The 22,575-nt window shown below is 37.3% G+C and overlaps 1 protein-coding gene across 13 annotated transcripts in view; it reads left to right on the top strand.

The window, feature by feature from the left end:
- The window catches only part of LOC116216308 (uncharacterized), a 108,640-nt gene that overhangs the window by 66,446 nt on the left and 19,619 nt on the right, over positions 1 to 22,575 (top strand). For 10 of the 13 annotated variants that reach the window (XR_014882018.1, XR_014882013.1, XR_014882014.1 and 7 more), the window contains 6 exons: positions 9,086 to 9,151; positions 10,741 to 10,848; positions 15,025 to 15,253; positions 19,128 to 19,285; positions 19,632 to 19,819; positions 20,338 to 20,423. Coding sequence is in view for 4 of the 13 variants with exons in the window: in XM_085219364.1 (XP_085075490.1) it covers positions 9,086 to 9,151; positions 10,741 to 10,848; positions 15,025 to 15,100 (250 nt within the window). In the remaining 9 variants the exon portion in view is untranslated. The remainder of the gene's footprint in view (positions 1 to 9,085; positions 9,152 to 10,740; positions 10,849 to 15,024; positions 15,254 to 19,127; positions 19,286 to 19,631; positions 19,820 to 20,337; positions 20,424 to 22,575) is intronic. The other 3 variants (XR_014882020.1, XR_014882019.1, XR_014882016.1) reach the window with 3 other exon arrangements.

Raw genomic sequence — 22,575 nt, 5'->3', positions numbered from 1 at the left:
AATATCAGCAGATTCAGGGCTCAGTGCCCTCAGCTGGCCACCCGCTCAGACTAGAAGCCTGCGTACTCTCATGCCCTGGGAAGGTCTGGCAAGAACTGCAGCATCTGGCCTCAACAGGCCAGTGGAATGAAAAATGGCTGCTCTCCTCATAAAGGATACTCACCTGATCCCAGCAGCCACCACATGCTGCTCAGGGAAGAAGACCAGACCCGCCTCAAGGCCATTCTTCTGGATCAAGGGCATGGCCTGCTCAATATAGCCCTTCTGCAGCTGCATTTCTCCCACAGAGAAGACAGGAGGTGGCAGCAGCAAGGATGAGCCTGGGCACTGAAGACACCCCAGCTCCTGGTACCCACACCAAGACATAAATGAATTTCATACTTCAAACAGAGTAATCCTAGGAGCAGAAATCAAAAGCTGACACTTCTCTCTTCCACCCACCCCCAGTATTTGTTCTGTGAATATAAAAGTATTTAAGTCATTGAGTGAGCATTCAAAACTGTATTTCCCAAAAAGACTACATGTGAAATAACTCATCAGTTTGTAGCTGTTGATGAACATTTTTACACTCTCTGTTCTGATTTTGTGACTCTCAGCAGAAAGCAGGTGCATCAGAAAAGCATGCATGGACACATCCGACTTTCCCACCTCCAGTCCCTGGTTTACACTTCTAGATAAACATACAGAACCCCTGAGTGCAATCACTCCCCTGAGACTTGCAGTGCCTTGTCACACATCCCTCCATTCAATTAACTGGAAGTGGAATGACGCATTTCCCCAGAAGCCATGGAGTTTGGTTCTGAATATTGGTACAGCACCAGGGAGCTGCCTCAGGGGCTGAGGCACTGTCCTTAGGATTTCACATGGAGGAAAAAACCAGGTGTTTTTTTTTCTTGTGTTATTTTATGTTCTAAATTGTTTTTTTTCAAAACTGTTCTGTCAAAGAACACAGAAAAAAACAAAGCTCATCAGTATCTTCAATCTAATTCTACTTTTTGCTTTCAACAGCAAGACATCTCACTAGCATCCACTCACTAGTATATATTTGAGTATTACGAGGAATAAAATTTAAATTCACCTGGGAATGCTTGCTGCTAAACCAAGCCCATGTATGAAATTGACAGCTTATAAGGTAAGAAGGCTTTTTATTCAAAATGAAAGCAGAGCCCTGAAATACAAGTTTATACATGAACAGTACAAAATCCTAATACTGTCTACCAAAAAATTTCCATGTAGATGCACAAATAATATTCATCTGAAACCAACAAGGTTACCAGAATTCCAAGGCAGGCTGTATATTTTAGGTCACTTAAGTCTGTTGAGAGGAATTATGGGGGGTTAATTTTCATGTTATTGCTATTAATAAGAAAAAACTTAACAGGCTGAAGCTAAGTTGCAGCATGAGAAGATTTTTTTGAACAGACAAGTTATTAAGACAGTAAAGTAATATTTTGTCCAGTAGATGGCCAATTATGTTAGCGCAGACAGAAAAATGTTGAGTTAGAAACACCTTTCCCCTGCCTTACCTCACTTTGCCTTGTCTTCTTCCCCCTTCTTTTCCCTCTCCTTCTCTTCTCTTATCTCCCCTTCCCAAATAATATTTTTTGACAGGTCCTCCCTGAATCAAAATACACTCCTGTACAACTCTGGGTATGACCATGAGCATAATTTTGCAGGTCTGTAAACTATGGGTATTTCTCCACTTACTACATTTTTACCCAAGCTCAAGGAGAAGTTAATTAGGTGATGTGCATCAAATACAAAGTTTTGAATGCTGTTTTAGTTTTTCCATTGTTGCATAATTTTTATCTGGAGAACGTAATAGTAAGTAGACAGAGAGATGGATGGCCAGTTAGTTTTCATACAAGGGGTATATTCTATGATTGTCAGATGTAATAAGAACACCTCAGCATAAGACTAGCTACAGCCCTATAAGATCACCAGTTTGCACCAGATCCACCAGCTTTAATCCCTTCCTTAGAAATCACAGTTCTTTCTGTCAAGCAATAGTATTTAACTAAATTAAATGAAATCCTACTCTATTACTGCTTCTTGTAGAAGATCCAAGGAGGGAGGGTACCTCATAAGGTAAAAATCTCAGTGAGTGCAAACTCAGTTACTTAATCTGGTTTATTTTAGCTGATATCCTAACTGCTAAGTCTCCTTCTAATTCTCATGGTATTCCCAGTGCCATCTTCATCTGCAAATTACCCTATATGAACTGCTCTGTCTGTGCCCTTTTGACTTTAATGACGTGCTGCACAGTGAGAAAGGTCACACTTCACAGAGTAATCACACAGGTTCATGAGTGTGGTTTTCCTTCTTTGGTTGGCAAGAATGCAGGAGATGATCACTGTGGAGACCATGTGATAAACTGGATGTAGTGTATCATCGTGCACAAATTAAGTGGGGAGACTTCTCTCTAATGCCAGGCAGAAACATAACATAATCTTTCTAATTTAATTTCACTCTCCTTAAAAATGTGAAGAAAATACCATGCTATTGTTGATATGAAGATTAATTTCCTTATATTTGCAAATGGCTTTCTGAGTTTCACTTAGAGAGTTTTAGCGATACTGCCAGTAATTTAGTTCAGCCCTGTGTTTATAAGGCAGAACACTGCACAAACAGCATGTCAGGGAAAAGTACCATGAAGAATTTTAAAATAAAAACCTCAAAATTTTTGACCTGTTGTCAGGAATTTCAGGTCAGAGATTTTAATGCGCTTCCTTAAGATGTATGTTTGTATTTTGATATGCAGATACAATAAGTCACTTTCCCAGTGAAACACCGTGTTGTCCTTGAAGGACAACCGGAGTGGGCCAGCATGGGGTTGTGGCTGTTTCCTTCACTTCTACATCCAGCCTTACCCTTCCCTCTGCCTGCAGTCCTGCTCCAGGCCCCCAGTTGTCTCTAGAGAGCAGTGTGGCTTAAAGCAAAGGATCAATGCCTTCTTACCACCAAAGGACCAAACCTCAACTCCAAGTCACTTCAAGTAAAGAAGCCTGTATATCTATTCATCAAATCACAAAATCATTAAGATTGGAAAATATCTCTAAGATCATCTAGTCCAGCTGTCCACCTACCACCAATGTTGTCCACAAAACCATGTTCCTTAATATCACATCTACACGTTCCTTAAACACCTCCAGGGACAAATGGCTCAACCACCTCTCTGAGAAGCCCATTGAAGTCAGTCAGTTTGGGTCTTGAAAGTCTTGACATCAGCCCCAAAATCAGGAGAATTTTTACTGTTGAGAAACATATGATCAGATCACATCACAAGCAAGAGCCACATGTTTTGCAGCAGAGCCAAGGGTCAGTGCTTGAAGGTGCACTATCATTAGCTCACTGGGGAATAAGATACTGACACATTTTTTAAAGTCTGTCCCCAAACGTTTTCCCAGTAATTCTGTTCCTTTTCTATACACTGAGGCATGATTTAATAAGGAGGTATTTGTATCCTGCTTTCCTACCAGCCTTGAGTAAATGAGAGGTTGTCATGGTGTGGTGGGGCCCCAGTGGGACCAATGCAGTTTTGTGTGAACTACATCGCCCCATACCTTCTTGTAAGTGCAAACAGTACTGGGAGGAATCCTGTCTCCACTGCAAATTTAGAAATGTATTGCTTTCAAATAATCTGTTGTTTCAAGCCTATATTTATTCCTCAGTATTCCACAGTCATGTCCATTTAATTCATGCATGGAACTCACTCATTTTCCAAAATATTTGTGACAATATTAACAAGGAGATGATGAGATCCCTAGGGGTTTTGTCACAGCATATCCATTCACAAGGTTTTATCAAGTTTTAGAGGGAAATAAGTTGGGAAATATTGCTCTGCATAAGTTGCTTAATCTTCTTAGCAGCCTGTTTCCTTTTCATGCACTTTTTGTACGAAAGTTCCTTTTTCATGTGCAAATCCTTTTTTTTCGTTGTTTAAAGAATTGCACTTATTTGTTTTTTTCCCTGTGCATTAGTTCAGGAAACATTGCAGTTCTTGTAGACATTTTTTTTTAAGGTCTCCAGAGGTTTCTTTTGAAAATCAGGAGGAAAATAATCTCCTGTCTTCTTGGCATAACACTAACTGCTCAAAGATTATTTAGAATATGTTTTTTATTCATAGGATCAGGAGAGACAGCTTCCTAATGATTATAATTTGTGGTTTTATCTGAAAGTATTGTTCTCACTAAAATCTCTCTAATAGCATTATAAATTATAAAAACATTAATTAGGTCATTAGATAAATGGGCATTAGTTCTCCAGCTATGTGTAATGCATCCTTTGATGTATCCTGCTTAGGAGCCTTCAGTCTGTCCAGTATTTCCTTCTCCCAAAGTATATTATTTTTCCAATAATTAAAGCAGGTATTTTGCCGTGTTTCTTTGGTGTTCCTGTAGGAGAATAACGTTCTAGTTCAGTGGAAGTCAGTGAAAGAGCGTTTCCAGGGCATGAAACCCTTTCATTTAAAAGGGCAAAGGTCGACTCAACAAGAAGTTGAGTCATGCCAAAAGCAGGACAAGTGTGTCCCCTGAGACAACACAAAGGAGAGTGAGAAGGCGAATGTCACAAAGAGGAATTCCCTGCCTCAGGAAGGTGTTTCAATCTGGAGGGGTCTGTGGGTGGTGCTGGATCACCAGAGCCTACAGGACTTTCTTCATCAGTGCTAACTTTTTGGCAAGAATGCAAGTAGTGCTTAAATCATTACCTAACTATACAGCAGTGCATATTCTCTAATTAGAATCAGGGAAATTTGTAATGCTAGTTACAGCAACATATCCTTACTGTATTTTCTCAGCTGTCTTCAGTCAATAACAATATTGGTGGTCAATGTGTATTGGTCCCAATGTGTATTTTATGACCATTCATCTTTTTTGTTCGTTTGTAGTATTAGAAAAAGCGTACAAAATAATTAGATGTAGACAAAGAGGAAGGCTGAAATTAACAGGATTTGTTTTTATAGAAACTTTTGAGGGATTTCTGTTTGTTCACGAGGTGCCATTTTGCATTAGATTTATCAGCATCTGACAGAAAGCACATAAGCAGACATGTTTGTGTGCTTCTTTCTATGTGTATGTGATCAGGAGAAAAGGAACAAGAAGTCAACAGTATCTCATTAGGCTGCATCCTCCAAAATGCATCCATTACAGGAGAAAAATTATTTTAAAAAATTCACCTACTTTATTAGAAGGAATTACAGCAATGTACTAATGTTATGAATAGGAAAAGTTGAAAACTATATAGTAGTATATAATATTTTTAATACCTTTTCACTGCTTTTGCACTTAATATGGGTTAATTTACTTGATTTACACAGGAGTGAACAATAAAAAAAGTTCATGGGACGTGGGCTCTGTCATCAAGATTTATGAAGCTGTTACTCAGAAGTGCTAACTGTTGATTGCAAACATGACTATGGGCTGTAGGTGCAAGATATATACTAACAGATAAGGTGGATAGCTGAGAATGCATTCTCATTTCCTACTGAGCACCCACTGTTTCCCCACAATATACTCCTTTGGATTTCTGAGAGTTTTCTCTAGAGGAAAGACCCCTCTGATAGCATGGTAAACTGGCTTGGCACTTGATGAAAGGAAAATGCTTCTAAGATAACCTTAAAGAATGACCTTCAGATTCAACAGTACCATAAGAAACTATTCTGAGTCAAGTGTTCGGGAATTTATTCTGTTTTCATCAGTCGTCCAAAGTGTGAATGTTCATTCTGCAGTTTGTGTAAAGAGACCTATACTGCTTTGGTGTGGATGCAGGACCCAAAGTGCTATGGAAACAGAAGTTCACTTAAGATTTTTTGTCATAACTCTTTCTGACTCATATTCTCTCATTTCACATTCAGTCATTAACCAGCCAGTCAGTTATTAAAACAAAAAACTCTCCTCTTTTAGTCCAAACACCAACAATATTTCCTGGTAACACTCAGCAGACTTCTAGCCATAACCTGCCAGTGCATTCCTGTTGTGTAATGCGCTCACACATTCCCAGCAGATTTTTTATTTACTCTAGCAATGCCTAGACTAATTCACACACAGCACATTGTAATGCAAATGGAATGGTTAAAATAGATCACACGTCTCTCTTCCATCTCAATTTCAGTCTAATGTATCATTGCAGCTCATTCTGTAAACTGTTGAAGCCATCTTCATTCAACTGTAAACTAAAGAGACTAGATGTCTATCAGACTAAACCAAAACAGTCCTTGATTAATCACAACCTCTTGACCTAATGAGTGATAGCTGTGTTAAAAATGTTGTCATTATCTAAATGGAGTACTGAAATGTCCTGCAGATCCTAAGCAAATTGACTCTCTTCTATTTATAAACAACACTGGAAGATGAACTCCTGGGTTTATACTGGGAAAGGAACATCATTCATTTTTATCCAACATACCTGCTTTTAGTGATATTACCCACACACGTGGGTTTTAGAAAATCTTAACAACTGAAGTGGTTTATATGCTTTTAAGACTAATTTTGAGGTTTATGTGTACATTCATCACACTGGAGCTGGGTGCTCAATATCTATCTAAAATACATGGTATTAATAGTACATGTTAAAGTTCCTTCTTAGGCTTTTTGTTAGATGCTAGACATCATTAGCACTAGATATGGAATTCTGGCTTTCCATGGTTTGTGTAAATGTTATTTGCTGGAGCTGAGGGCATTTTTCCAACAAGTAAAATGCACGTCTGTGTGTACACATGACAAAACAATGAATTCTTGAAAAGCCAGTTTTTAAAGCTGTATATTGCCAGATTTTTTATAAATAATCTGGTCACATGCAAGTAAAGATGCTGTTGCAGAAAAAGAATCAAATGATGTACAGATTTTTTTCCTGTTGCTTTTAAAATATTGGCTGGTTCTTTCTACATGTTTTTCCAATGAAGCTTTGAGAGCAAAGAGGCCTGGACTGCACATGTCTCAAATGATTTATAAGTCTTCTTTTCCAACAGATGTCTATTTGTTATGATATTACTTTTAATTCCTATCAGGTATGGTATATAATAGTTCTTATTCCAAAAAAAAAAAAAAAAAAGGAAAAAAGGAAAAAAGAGTAGCTCTTGTGCTGAGAATAAATATGAGATCACGTACCTGCTAAGGAAACTAATTACAATTTAATGTAATTAAAAGATTTCCAAAATCAAAATGACCAGAAAAATCTATTCTACATTTGTAAACTACAACTGCTTTTAGAGCCTGTGTTTACAGTGTTGTGGGGTGAATGAAGTCTTTACTGGGAAGCCTTTTTTAGCCTACATGGGTCACATAGGTTGATCTGCAGGTAGGCATAGGCTCCCAGAGTGATACAGATAAGTTCCTCTACTGGTCCCAGGGGCAGAATCACCATGTAGCCTGGGCTTGGAGTTTGTCTTTTTGGGGTAGATGCTCTGAAACACTCTACAGCATCCTCTGTCCTCAAGTTGACAAGAGTGTCAGAATTTCAAGCTCTCTCTCACTGTGCAGTGGAGATTAACACCTCCCAGGGAACCCCTTCACACGTTGCAGAAACCCTTCCTATCTGTCCTTGATACTTTTCTTTTTTATTGCTCAAGGATTACATTAACTTTTTCTGTCACAGTTTGCCCTGCAACTGCCTGTGGAGGCAATTATCCACAATGACCCCAAAATCCTCCTTGGAGTTCTTGATTTCCAGGATAAAATCTCTCATCTCCTAAGAAGAGACTGTATTACTCATTCTCTCCTTTATATACCTGCCATTTTGAGGTATTAAAGTACATCCTGTCAGATCATGACCGTTTAATGAAGTACTCCACAACACCCGGTTACAGTAGTTTTTATTTCTCAATATTTTTTGCTTCATAGATCTCTAAACACTGATTTTAACAGCAAGGACTCTATGATAGTGTTCAAACCTCTCATATAGACACCAAATAGCACTGAATCAAGAGACAGTCCCTCTCTAGATTTTATATTTAATTAATAATTCCCTATAATCTACCACACTTCAGATATATCTACAATCCTGTTTTTAATGTACGTAATCTGTGCTTTCTAATGCTGATGTCAAATGGCCCTAAATCAAATACCTTGGAGAAGTCAAAATATACTATAGCAACCCTCAAGTAGAAATAAATTTGTAAAGAAAGGGAAAAGAAATAACTTCTTGTGATGGGGCCAAATCTCCATGAGGCCATAATAACTAATGTTAGCTTTATTTTAATCCTTAATTCTTTATCGAACCACATCAGGCCATTCCAGTCTTTTATTAATAACTCATCTAAAATTCCTCAGACCTAAAAGCATCTGTCTGCAGTTTTTCTAATATTTAAATTGTTCTAATGTTGAATATTTCTAGTCTTCTGGATTCTTGTAGTACTTGCTACATCCAAATTCTTCAGGTGGTTATAAGGAATTTAGTTAGTGGCTACTGGTGTACCAGGAAGTTTGACTGAATGATCTTCAAGTCCCTTCCGACCACAATTTCTATGAAATCTTTGAAGCCAACTTTGGCAGAATACAAAGGAAATCTGTAAGGAATTATGAACCACTCTTGACCAAGACTTTTCACTGTGGTTGTGCATGCAAACCTTTTTTCTTAGGATTTTACCTTCAACATAGAAATTTCTTATGGCTAAGTCTATTCTTCACAACCTTCTGCAGTATCATTAGAATTACAAGACAATTGGTGATTTGTTAAACTAGCCTTCATAGACAAAACTAACTTTCATAGAAAACTATTTTCCTGTTGTATATTATTTTATACTGTCTGCACAGTAACATGCTCACAATGCTTCAACACTAATGATATTATTTTTGTTTTATAGTATCATTCCTTTACATTCATCACTGCAACATAGTAATAGAGAGAGAGTTAACTTCTGGTTTGGTAATGAAATTAATTGCTCATAACAGATTTATATAATAATACATAGATTATTATTATTATTGTTTATATATAGTATCAATCCAATAATGTTGCGTGCATTAATTGTAATATATGTCCTATGATATATACCATATATAAAATGTATATTATGTATATTATACACATGTATATAATGTATATTAGACACATGTAACATAATATTATCTCTATTTTTTGCTCCAAGGCTTACTGAAGCTGTTGTCAATTGTGTTTCAGAACTTACAAGTATTCCTGACCCAGCTTTGAGCAGGTAAGTTTAGCAAGGGTGGAAGTTTGTGCATGATTTTGCAAGACTGTTGAATTCTTCACATAATCGCACAGCTACTGATATATGTGCTGGTATGAAGTCAGCACTGCTAAGATTACACGGGACAAGCTGTTGCAGAATAGAAAGTGTATGTCTAGGGCGAGGGACTGTTTATCTGTATAGGCTCAACCAGCCCTCACAGTCCTGATGCTACTATGGGCTGCTCTTGCCTCCAGGAAAGGTCCTCCCAAAACTTATCTCCAGTTCTAACATTTCAGGCTAATAGATGAGCTGACATCCGGTCCCCATTTCTACATTCTATTAACCAAACCAACTCAAAGATTCCAAAAACTGAATTTCATGTTGAATTGGTCAGAAGATAATTTCTACTTTTCCTTTCTAAAATCATTTCCTTTCTAAAAGCTCCTGTGAATTTGTGATCATACCTCACATGCTGTAATTTGTCTTGAACAGATGATTCAGTTAACTTATTTGGAAACATAGAAAGTACAATGTTCTCCAGACTTCCAAAATTCAGTGGTGAGTGTGGAAGACTCGATGACTTCTACACAGAGTTCTTTTGAGGCTCCAGGATTAAACAAAACAATATTCAGACTATATGGAGGAGATTGTATTTCTGGGGCATCTGTGCCATGTTATGCCCCTGTGAATAGCTTTTTCACAGACAAGTTAACTCCTTGCAGAAACATCTCTGGAGCATCTTCACATATGATGCAATTAATTTGCAGCCTAGATATATTTCTGAAAAATAATCAAAATTCACTGGTATTCTGATTCTTTGCAGTTGATGTTTAATCAGTGCAAGAATGTAATATTACTCCCACTTGTCTTTGTATAAATCTGGATGAAATCCACTTATTTAAGACGAGTTAGAAAGTAGCTTACAGTCTTTCCACAAAACTGGAGTTGATCCTGCAGGCATTTAATTTCATTTTAGCTCCATGATTTTTCTGATGGAAAGAACAGTTCAGGTGCAGACTGTGGGAGTAGAGCAAAATCATGTTCTCTATTACCTACACATCTCTAATTTCAAGATCCAAAATTATTTGGCCCCCCACATGGTATCTGTTTCTGGAACTTATTATCTGCTTTGTTAAGTTCAGATGGCATTCAGATAAGGAGAATTTAATTAGGCATCTCAGTAATCATACATGCATACTTACTGCCTCAGCAGGGGGTGGCTTCTTCAAAACAAACCCCTTCTCATTACCAAGGACAGCATGTTTTCCCTGACAGCTTTCACATTGTGTATATGTATGTGTATGCCGCCTCCTTTTTCTCTGGAGTTCATATCACACAGTGTTTCCTCTTTGAAGATTTTTATGTTGTTTGGGAATATCCCTACATAGAAAAACTTCCTGGTCTTATGTGTTCCTCTGAGAAAATGCTCATTTTACTCTGATGCTCCACTTTGAAGACGGCCATAACATCAGAGGGGTGCCTCCAAACCAAAACGTTTCTCAAGCATGGGAGGACATTTCTCTAAGATTGTGGGGCATATGTGCAGATGACATTTCTTTGGGAATCTGCCCAGTGCAGAGGTGTCCTCACTCAACTGTGTTGTTTTGCAGTTTACAGCGTCGTCACATTTTCCATCTGAAAATCCAGGCAGAAGAGCATGTTTACAATAGTTCCATTAGAAATAGCCTGAGAAAGTCTTCAGTGGGAGGGATCCAAAAGTAAGTGGGAAATGAGTTTCTGGCTTGTACTGTTTCATATTTTTCCTATTCTCATATTTGAGAATTTTAAACCCTCTGTGGCAATTAAGAAGCTGGTGTCCAATAGATGAACTGACTAAACAAAGAAGTTTTACTCAAATTCTGCTGAAGTTTGGAGTGATAAATAAAAAAAAAAAATAGAATTGAAATCCAGATTCATCCCATACTTGAGAAAACAACCAAAATAAAACCTTGCTGTAAACTTTCCTAACATTTGGAGTGCTTGAAATATTTATCTCAATTTGAGGCTGCCGTCAATATCTGGTCAAATGAGGAAATCTGTTGCATCATAAAATTCATAAAAGTGATAGTATAAACTTGGAACAACTTATTCAGGAGAAAATGGTTTGCAAAAGAAGCACAAGTGAAAACATTTAGATTTGGCTGAAGTAGATACAAACTTGATCATTATATGTATACCATGCAAGTAAATAGATTGTGCGTGCATCTAAAGCCAATGAGAACCTTTCTGTGGAAAATATTGCCTATGTGGGTATGGAAAATAGCCTAGTTAAACTTTACTTATACTGAATATGTGCAAATAAAACCCAAATAAAGCACCCAAGTAGAGAGCATATTTCTTTAAAATTTCTGTGGGTACACTCTATGTTTTTTTCATGGTTTTAGGGCAGATGAGATTATACTGTATTCATATTAATAGCTTGGAAGTAAACAGTATACAAAATATCTTCTTAAAATATACATTAAAAAATTACAGTGGAAGAAAAAGCACGTGTAACCAAAGTTAGATTGGATCTATCAGACTGTTACTGTTTGTTGATTTAATTTGCTGAGTAGGAGGCTCTGCTGGAATTACTGACTCTTGAATAAGTCAGCAAGATATTATTTGAAAGACACTGGTTCATGGAGAAATAGATCAATTTCATTTGTGACTGTTTTTGGAATAGCATTGCTTCCCATCAGCTAAGATTCTGAGCAATAGCTGCTTGGAGTAACAGGGCTGAAGTCAAGATACGCTGCATTTTGAGTGATTATATTCTTGCTTCCCCCTTCTCACATTCCTCCTGTTCCCAGTACATGGCAGCACAAGATGAAACCTGGTGGAGTACATGCTGTCATGGCTCTGCTCTGTTTTTCATGTCTCTTGTGCTGTGGGAATCCACATCTGTGGATATGGAAGTTTCTAGCTGTAATATACGGTAGCCTGAAGGGACGGAATGAACTTGTTTGTTTGCTCTAGTAGTGTCAGGGCCTTGCTAGAATTTATATGAGCCTCACATCTAATGAACTTGGTGCAAAATTGCTATGTAACAGATCAGACTTCTCAGATGGACTTTGGAGCTGTAATTTTCCAGGTGATGTAGGTCTCACATGGGACACACACAGCCTTAAAGAAATAATGTTCTTGTGTGAAATGCAGCTCAATGCTGTCAGTCTCCGGTATCATTCTCATTCTATAATAAACAACTAAACAACTGAACGATAAAAAAGGTTGACAGTTTATCTGAGCCTGCTCTCTGTTGAGTGTGATGACATCTCTAACAGTTTGCCTTTATGCTTGCAAAATCTCCTTGTCTTAATCTGTAACTTTAAAAAATATTTAGCACTACATAGTGCCTAAGGACAAATAGTACAGATATTTCACACTAATATCTATTTGTTCTATTTACGTTTTGTATCATCAGGTTTATGAAAGAGCTTAATTTTTTTTACCAAGAACTAATTCCACACTGAAATCTTTAAAGTCTAGGTGTCTTCCTCAGATGAGCTGTATGGTAACTGTTAGGTCACAGCCTGAAGAAATGATTGAGCACTTGGTGAAGGAGCGTAGCCAGCCCTGGGTGCACAGGTGGAAGCAATTCACCTTTGTGATTAGAAGGGGGCGGACTCTTACCTCATTTAAGGGCTGGCAGGCACAGGGAAAGCTTCTCCATCTAGAGATTGCCTCCACTGTAGTGTTTAATGAGTTCTGGTCCTTGGAGAGGAGTAATTCCATCTTTACTATCATTTGCTATCAGTCTGTGACTTCTACCTTTCTTGGGTGGTTTGAAACTTGTTTAAAGCTCTATCTGCTGTTTCCTATCCTTACATAAGCATATGGATGATACCTTTCCAGAGAACTGGCAAAAAGACCAGGTAAAGTTTTCTAGCCTGTCCTAATTCATAAGCAAAGTTAAAGTTCTCCCTAATATTCCTTTCAAATTCCTTTCCTTTAGTAATATTGTTGTCACAAAGCAAAATATCAGATCAGTTAAAAAAAAAAAAAAGAAATTAAATATGAATTAATGAAAATAATAGCTCACAAGAAGAATTTAATAATCTGAGTGAGGATGGCTGGTGCAGGACAGAAACCAGTGAGATGTGCACAGGAGGTCAGAAATGCAAAGCAGGCAGCTTTTACGTTAGGTTTGCAAATGGAAGGTAGAAATGATCATCCCACTTGTAGGAGTAAAGAATGTCCCTTTTTTTTTTCTTCCTTTATAGTAATTTCTTCCTTCAAGCAATGAAAAATATTTTTAAACAAACAAAATCTAGCCTGTGCACCTAAGATGTGCTTTCAGTTTTACAGTATCCTGTGGCAAACACATTCCATGGCTTCACTGTGTGCTGTGCATTCGTTATTAAAGTATAGCTGTGATCTATGCAGTTCTTCTGTAATAAGATGGAATGGGCAAAAGGATCTTGAACCTTATGCTCACATTGATAGCTCTCCTCCACCCTGATAATGTATGGTACTTAAGACTGAAGGTTTAATCTTTTTCATGGATTGATATACAGCATTTTCAATGTTGTTTTCTGTTCCTTTATTTATAATTGTAAAGGTTCTTCTCATTTCTCTACTGCTGTTGAGTACTCAGCTGACATGTCCATTGAACTAACATAGAACATGAGAACTACTAGATCTCTTTTAGAGCACTAATAGCTGATCTAGAAATCAGAACTGAGTGAGAGCAGTTAGGGTTCCTTCCCCCATGCACACTACTTAGTATTTGTCTTTCATATGCAGTCTTATGGTGTACCATGACCATCAACTCTACAAATTCTCTGGCAGAATTTCTGTATCTAACACTAATGTGTTTGGAAAAGAAAGATTTTATTACTATTTCTTTATGCATGTGGTATGTTGTTCCTTATGATCTTTTTGGCCTCCTTTAATATGAGTTACCATTTGAATCACTGAAGTTTATGATCTTTTCTATTTTCCTCATTGCTCCACATAAGCTCTAGTGTTTGAGGGATTTCTTTTTACCCCAATTAGCTGCCTTTACTGTATCATATAGTCATGCTGTCTTTTTTGTGTGGTCCTTTAATTTTTGGTTTCTGAGAGATTTTTTTTGGATACATAGTATGTGATTATTCTGAGACTTTAATAACATGTACATACACGGTATCTGCAATCTTTTATTCTTTTGGTTATTCCTTTTAAATTCCATTTTAACAAGATTTCTCATTTTTATGTACTTCCCTTTTTGAAGTTAGAATTTTTTGGCTTTTCACTCCTATAGGAATGTAGACTTTAAGTGCTTTATGGTCAATCTTGAAGAGTAATTGTTCATTTTGAAGTAGGGTCCCATGCATTGCTTAGGCCTAAATAAAAAGATTGCTTTTCCCCTTATGGATTAGCATGCCATTTGTTCCAGGAAGCAGTCATTTATGTATCTTAAACTTCAGTCTTCTGCCACAGAACTAGCTGTGCATTTGCCCTGTAAGTATAACTGCAATATTTTTGAAGGGCTTTCTGAGGAAACAGTGTACAGTAAGGCTCACTGAAGCAGCATGGAGAGTGCTGTATGATGTAAGAAGCTTTCTGTTGAGCATGTCCCGTCTTCATCAGGCCGCTGCACAGGCCATATTCCTTCCCAAAGACATGGGCTATCACAACCCCTATTTCTTGATTTCAGTAAAATGGAATAATTCAGTAACAATACGTGAATTGCTGAATTAGCAATGCTCTTAGAAAGCAAAGGTAAGCAGGTAAGCTCAGATATTTTGGCTCAAGCTGTTTGCTTGGTGTTATCTAAATCTTTAACTCTGCTTTAGCACATTCAGCTTCCTGTATAATTATATATATATATATATATATAGCTTATAAAAATATACAATGATGTATATGTGTATATATACAATTTCAACACATCAAACTCTTCTCCCTCCCAATAACTTCCTTCTCCACAGCTCAGCTCCTGAAGACCCTAGAAAGGGTTTTTGGTGGATGGCACAGCCCTCAACCAACCTGCTCAGCTATAGCTGAGAGATGAGGGCCCGCTGGTTTTGACATCAAGTTGGCTAACCTTTATGGTGATGTGACTCAGCCAATTGAAAACCGTCAATTACTTTGCCTAAATTAGAAAGTAAACTAGGAAGATGTTTCCTGTATATGTAGCTGGTCAACGCATCCGCACAGGTAAGAACTCTTTTTTTTTTTTCCTGGAAAAATTATACTTACCCAAATTGTATGTGGGGAATGGTCCTTGGCCCACAAGATGCCCAAGGACCAGTTATTTTTTGGCAGATGTTCCTCCCTACTCAATCAATATGTAGGTTCACTGACAGAAGATTTCTTTGAAAGAGTGTAGCTTGCAAGGACTAAATGTGGGCATGCAGTAGTTCTCTCCTTGCAGTTTACACTGAAGTCTATCCATTGTCCTGCCCTGTAAGCAAATGGTTGGTGTCTGTTAACAAGTAATGCCTGAGCTTTCGTGAGCCGTTTCATGCACACTGTATATACAAAATCTATGTATGTATGTACCTCATGCACTGTTTCCTGTCTGTAAATTAATTCATAGTACTCTCAAATTTCCAGGATTTTGGAGATGCATCTATGAAATGCGTGAGGAAAAGTTTCTCTACTACCTTAAATAGATTAACATTTTCCTGAAAAACATACTAATCAAAATCAAAAGAATAGTGTTTTATTTTCTCGTATAATTCCTTCATACTAAATTTATGACTATAGTACTGTAGGAAAGAATGTTTGTACAACATGATATAGAGCAGACATAACACAAATTGTCTAAACAAAACCACACTGATAACATATTGCTACTTGTTTATGCTAAGAGGAGATATTAATTTTAGCCCTAAGCAGACAATATGCATGTTTAGTATGCTTCACTGAAAGCACTTTTTTGATACACAAAAATATTAAATTTGCAAATTGTTTAGAATTATTGTTTAGAAACTACTGCGAAATTGCAATTAAGCAGTTGTAAGAACATGGCATATCCAATTGAGCATCTGCAAAACAACAAAAGATGAAAGTTTTCTGTTTGGATGTGTTTGAACCTGTGAAGGTACCAGCTCTGTATAAACTCTCCTGTATGAAATGGCTATAATGGATAACAATGCCTGAACAGAGCTTTTCTAAAACTTGAATCCTTTCAAGAGGAAAGAATCGGACCTGGGGGGTCTAACATTTTTCTGTTGCAGCCCCAATCTAACCAATGGTATAGAACAGTGAGCTCACAATTTCTTAGCAGTGACTTTAGACTCCTGTGCTGAAATAAGCTTTGAAACAGGCTGTGTAGATATCTTATTTTAAATGGGAATTATAGATACTACAGGTCCCCAAGGGACAATAGCTTCCAGCATAGGCATAATCTGGAAAATGAGAGATGAGTTTGTTTGGAATTCATAGTTTCATTTCACTTGATCTGCTTATATGTACACACCAAAATGTCTAGAGAAGTTTAGTGCCAAAGGTGTAGAAAACTATCTGAAAACTATCAAAAAAACTATGCATAATAAGCAGAGAAATGTTTTCTACTACACCATGTACCTCAGAATAAAGTATTTTAAAAAATAAATAAAAACAGGAGAACTTCAGTGGGTTGCCATGTAAAACATATTCATCTGGTATGCATACTATCCCATCCTACTTAAACGTCTGTCAAGACTTATGTATCATTAAAATGGCAACTTGACTGTTCTTTAAAAACTGAGTGAGTCATAACAATCAAATTTTATGCTTTTGTCACTTTAAAGCACAAATCATGCCTATCACAATTAAAATGCAGATAATCTTCCTGAGGTGTGTGCCAACATATGGATATTGGTTACACCTAGTTGATTCCTTCTGAGGTAGGATTTTGTTAACAGTGACACTTAGGTCTGATGCTCACATTCACTTCCCAGTCATAGTCCTCAGTGTTCAGATGAAAATTAACACAGACAGAAAAACTGAATAGCAAATAGAGTTGCCTTTGACTGTGCTTTGCTTTCAGGTCAGCATCCAACTCGCAGATCCTCTTTGTTGCATTTGTGCAGTAAGGAAAATGGTTATCAGGCTCAAAGCTTGGCCTCAGGCAGAGGTCTGAACACCAGAAACATGCAGGAAGCCAGCGGTAGCAGAGTGTAAGCACCCTGAAACACCAGGTCCTGCTCCTAGATAGTCCACAAGTGAACAGAGCACTGGCACATATGGTTGGAGCACTTGCATTTTCTTTATAAAATGCGTGTTGCCCAAAATGGCTTCTACATATCCTTCAGTGGGATTTTTCAAGGACTTTGAGGATGGAGTAGGCTCCACATCTCACTGATGTGAGATGTGTAGAAGAACATGCCTGGAGACATACAAATGTCATCCTTTGCACCATCTTAAAATCTGAGGCACTGAAAACCTCACTGAGCCAAGAGTTGTGTGTGTTGCAGCAGAAGACTGAATTGTGGTCTTAGCAGTGGTGAGCATCTCTGGCTTAGGCACTCTCAGTTGCAAAAACTAGCAACGTTCAAGCTGTTTGACTTTGGCAAAGCATTAAGAAAGAGACGCCAATAGCTGTAGAGAGAAGAGGTGAGAATTAAGACTTAGGTCAGTAAAATAAACACTGTTACCGTGGTAGACTAATCTCATCCAGAAAACTCTTTGCTTGTTTTCTTCCTTGGCTTTTTGTAAGTGTGAGGAAAAATGCCAGCAGTTCTGTCTGTCTCACAGAGCTCGCAATCCACCTCCCTTCTGAAGTCACCCACCAAAAGGAAAGAGGACATTCCTTCACATCATTTGAATAACTTTATATTTCTGTCTGTAATCTTCTCTTCAGTAGAAATGAGGATAGTTCCAGTGTTTCCATGAAGGTATGGTATCTTTCTTTGAAGCTCCCTGAGAGCCAGGAACAAGTTGTCACAGCAGCAAGGTTAGCATCAGCACCAGAATAGCAGAGCTGGATCATTAGAGATCTGTGTAGAAATCTGTAATCCCTAAGGAGTGCTGAGCATCCTGAGCTTCTGATTCACCCTTTGCAGGATTAGTCTGATAATATTTTTAATGGGTATCCATTCTATTGCAATGTATAGGAGTGCAGTGACCCTGAAATGTCACCATCTAACATTACATTAATTCACTCCTAATGAAACTAAAGATGGCTTAGAGAAGTTTGTGACCAAAGGCTGTTCAATAGAATTGCACCTTTCATTAACTGACTTTGGAGAGATGAAATAAAATGAACATTTTGAAATATTTTGTTATTGGATACACTGATTTTTGAGAGCAGTAAATCCCTCTGGTTCAGACCCTAAATAGGGGCTTCTGATGATTAGGGTATAAAATGAACTGTGAAATCCTATATGCCTAATATCCTTTCCTAATGCAAATCAAATTTGTTACCCTGCCAAGTAGTTTGATCCTTCAGAGCACAGAAACAAGGTAGTATGCAAGCAAGATCTTACATTTAAAAGATGAAATGTTGGCAGTTTTACAGAATGACCCTTTAATGATGGACATCCATGTATAAAGGTGAATCAATAGAAAATGAAAACTTACAATAGTCTCATTGTGCTCAAAGGGCAAAAAGAAAATATATCCAGGATGTGCCAAAGAGTAGGAGTAAGACGCACCTTTTATTTTTGGACTGACTTTTAGATACAAGTCCTGGCTCAAATTCAGACGTCCAAATCTTGGAGTCAAGAAACCCATCACAGAAAACTACCACCACAATATGTCAGGTAGTCTATAACAGGAGCAGTCTCTAGGAGATTAAAACATCATTTTTTTTTATTTGAGATGTACTGAAGTGCTGCTTATGGGTGTTTACATAGCTCTTGTACTCCCTATGCATAGTCAGTGAGCAGAGCCATCTTCCCACAGCTCTACTCTACTACTTAGTTATCTACAGGAGGAAAGAAAAAAAGAAAAAACTCAGTATGATATGAAGTTACTGAATGTGTTTCTTAGCACGTAAAAAAAAATTATGAATTAAAATAAAAACCCTTTTGACCACATTCTAAGATCTGGATGTAAATTGTTACAAGTGCATGATATGCCTATCCGTAATTGTCATATTTAGCTGAAGACTGCATAGAATCAGTGAGGATTTTTTGTCTAATATTGATGGACAGATGGTTCATGTTGGAGACATGAAGAAAATGTGCAAAAGCGGTTTATCCATGTAAACATACAGCCCTCAGACTGCTGCGATAGGACAGCAAGACCTATTTTGATCTGGTGAGTAAGTCTTAGTCCCATATGCTGAGTTGCTTAGGGAAGCTATATGTTACTTCTTGTAATTAAATTTAAATGCTACCTGAAATTTGATGCAAAGTAGACCACAATTTAGTGATTAAAACTTTGGTTTACAACCAGAAGGAGACTTCTAAGAGATTGGGAAAAGGGGAGGGGATAGTGTTTAATCAGAACAAACACTAGCAAGAAACACGATTTAGTGGTTTTAAAAAATCAGTTGTCCATTATTAGTGATATGATTAGTGATTTCAAAATTATTTAAAGGATGGGAGACAAAGCTTAGTCATGTGACATCTCTTTCAGTGGTCTGTCTTATTTGATATTGCAGGGATTGGATTCACTGGGACACATCCCATTTCCACTGCAATTTGTAAACTAATGTTTTGTTTCTTCAGAAGATATGTTCCAGACAAGTACTTGCCATCCTTAAGTTGCCTCTTGTCCTTGTTTCCTAATTGTTTGATGGTATTAATGGAAGCAAAAAGAACATTCAAGATACCCTCTTGGTACTTCTCTGTAAGTATTCAGGGCAGTTGCTAAGAGAATGCCCTCACAGCTGAGAGAAAAATCTGTTTGCATCCCATTCTGAATGGCAGGCTTATAACTTCCAGACTAGCCTGGAGAGGTGGCCCAGAGTTTGAAAATACTCATTGTCAAACTGCACATATTCATGAGCAGAGATGAACAACTACTTCTTAAGCATACCTAAAAATACATCTTGTTCTCAGACAAAGACAGTCATTGCTCTGTAAAAAGAAAAGCTGCTTTTTTTTTTTTTTTTTGACTCCTTGCTTCATCTCTACTTAGCTGTAAATTGAATTTGCTCATTGCTTTTCGTTGTTGCTGCTATTGTGTTATTTATTTATTTTGTGGGCACTTTTCTTATTGTTTGGTTGGTTTTGTAAAGGGAAGTATGGGAGAAAATGTATGTTTGGCCTGTATGTCTTACTGATGTGTAATCTCCATTAGCTGTTTTTGCTGGGATGGAGTTTTGACACAAAGGGCATAACCTCATCGACTCTACTTTTGCCTAGACATTTCAGGACCTGCTCGTTTGACTGCTCGTTTTCCAGAAGAAATGAGGAAATAGTTTTCTATGAATGCATTTCTCCGTTATTTTGTGAGTTATTTACAAACCTGACATGTCTGATGATTTGGCAGAAATACTTAAAACATTTTGTCAGTAGGTTGTCTGTAGATGATCCACTGCTAGTAATCTAAAATTGAAATTGATTGGGTAAGAGCAATTCTCAGAATAACCTTTCTGATAAAAAGTCTTAAGAATTTAGGAAACAATCTCTGATAATATTTTTCAAAATTTGCGTAACTTAAGTAGTACTTGTGAGCTGGCACGTCTGGGAACACAAATAGTTCAAACACAATCATAGCAGAAGAGTTTAAAATTATGAATATTTCTATGAAATATTCATAGAATACTTTCTTATTTTTTCTTGGGGCAGTTGCCTGATGTTGCCTAGATGGTGGTTAACTGTCCATCCTCGCAGAGGAACAGTGCAGAAACCTGCTGATTCTCTTTTCACAGTTCTTGGATATGCAATTTCACACACAGAAAAGAAAAATTGTGTGAAATGTTGTAACTGACATTGTCAGTCAGCAGGAAACCTGAAAAGAGATATTGAGATTGAGCTGTGAAAAGTGACAATAGTGGAGCACTACATTTTTATGTGATAGATAGAGCTGTAGGGCGCAGGTCATTGCAGCTTGCAAGGGGCAATCTTTGTGTTACTGATATCCCCAAGGCTGCAAAGGCTGAGTGCCATGCTTGGAGAGCTGACGGGCAATTTGCTAATGCAGCAATCTAAGTACAAGAAGAGCCAGCATAAATGTGAGGGCCAAAAAACTACACAGAATATATAATACAGATGTACTGTACTCCTTTTTTGCTTATTCAAGTAGCATGCAGTGAATATTTGGAAAAAAAAAAATCTTGTACACAAATCCAGGAAATCACAAAGAGATTTTAAATTGGGAAGTTTTACTGCTGAAAACACGCCGTCTTATGTTAAACTACTCTTGTTTGATCAGTAGAACTGCAGAGATTCTACATCTGCATGCTTTCTCTGTTTTTTTGCACCCACTAGAGCAGTAATCGTTAAACTTAAGGGGATAAAATGTACCTTCTCCCAAGTACCTTCCGATTTCAGGAGCAGCACTTACGGAGCTTCTGTTTCCTTTGTTGTTCTGTAGCTTTCTAAGTCTGAATATGAGGTGTACCTTTCCTAAATATTTATAGCTGAACATGTGACTCAAAGTTTGTATAAAATTAAAATCATAATAGTAGTAACAGTGAATAAAATAAAATCATGTTCAGCTTTAATATGCAATTCAAATGAAATCAACAAGATTTCAGTTGATTTCTCCTTACATCTTTTCATGTTTGAGGATACATTTGATATATGTTCCATTTTCTAACCATTAGGATAAAACATTTTAATATTTTTTCCTTTTCAAATTACTTTTCACTCTGAATATTTTAAACTATAGCGTATAATAGGAGATAGTTACATTGCAAACACTTTGTTGCACATAAAGCTTGGGTCAGTGCGCAGTATTGCTGCCATTTTCCTTTACAGAGAATTTAGATATTTTCTGATTGGAAATGAAGATAAACTTAGAAACTTCAGGAACATTTGGGGAAGGAAAAAAAAATGTCTGTTTTACTGTCCAGGCTTGTCTGGACCACTTCCACAGATGGCAATGCCAAGAGGTTCATCAGCCTCTTGCTCTGAAAGTACTGTTTCTACACTGCACTTCAGTCTATGACCTATGTTATTCCTGGCATTGCTCACTTCAATTTCTCCCATGCTGGATCTTTTATATTAGTATAGAATTAAGATAATAAGAATAATTGCTCTTTTTTTTAATAACACCTCGTGTTTATGAGCAGTCATACACACAAGGATTATTTTCTAAATCACTGTTCATTTTTGTTGTTCTCTTCGGAGTTCTCCAATTAGTATGTATTTCTTTTTTCATTGTGGTGTTTGTAACAGCATGCAGTGCTCCAACTGAGGCTTATCAAGTGAAGTAGAGCAGAATAATTACTTCATTTCTTTTACGCGTGACATTCTTATTAACATGACTCAATACGGAGCATTTGTCTTGTTTTGCCACAGTGTTGCATTGTTGATTCATATTCAAATAATTAGTCACTGTAAACCCACATACTGCTCTGCTGTGTAACTCTGTGCTAGGATGGGGTTTCCCCACAGCTGTCAACAGGAGCACCCAGGAGCTGTAGTGAGGGTGTT

This window comes from Meleagris gallopavo, chromosome 2 (assembly GCF_905368555.1).
Source record: "Meleagris gallopavo chromosome 2, MGAL_WU_HG_1.1, whole genome shotgun sequence".
Taxonomy (NCBI): Eukaryota; Metazoa; Chordata; class Aves; order Galliformes; family Phasianidae; genus Meleagris; species Meleagris gallopavo.
This window is presented reverse-complemented; position numbering and strand designations above follow the sequence as displayed.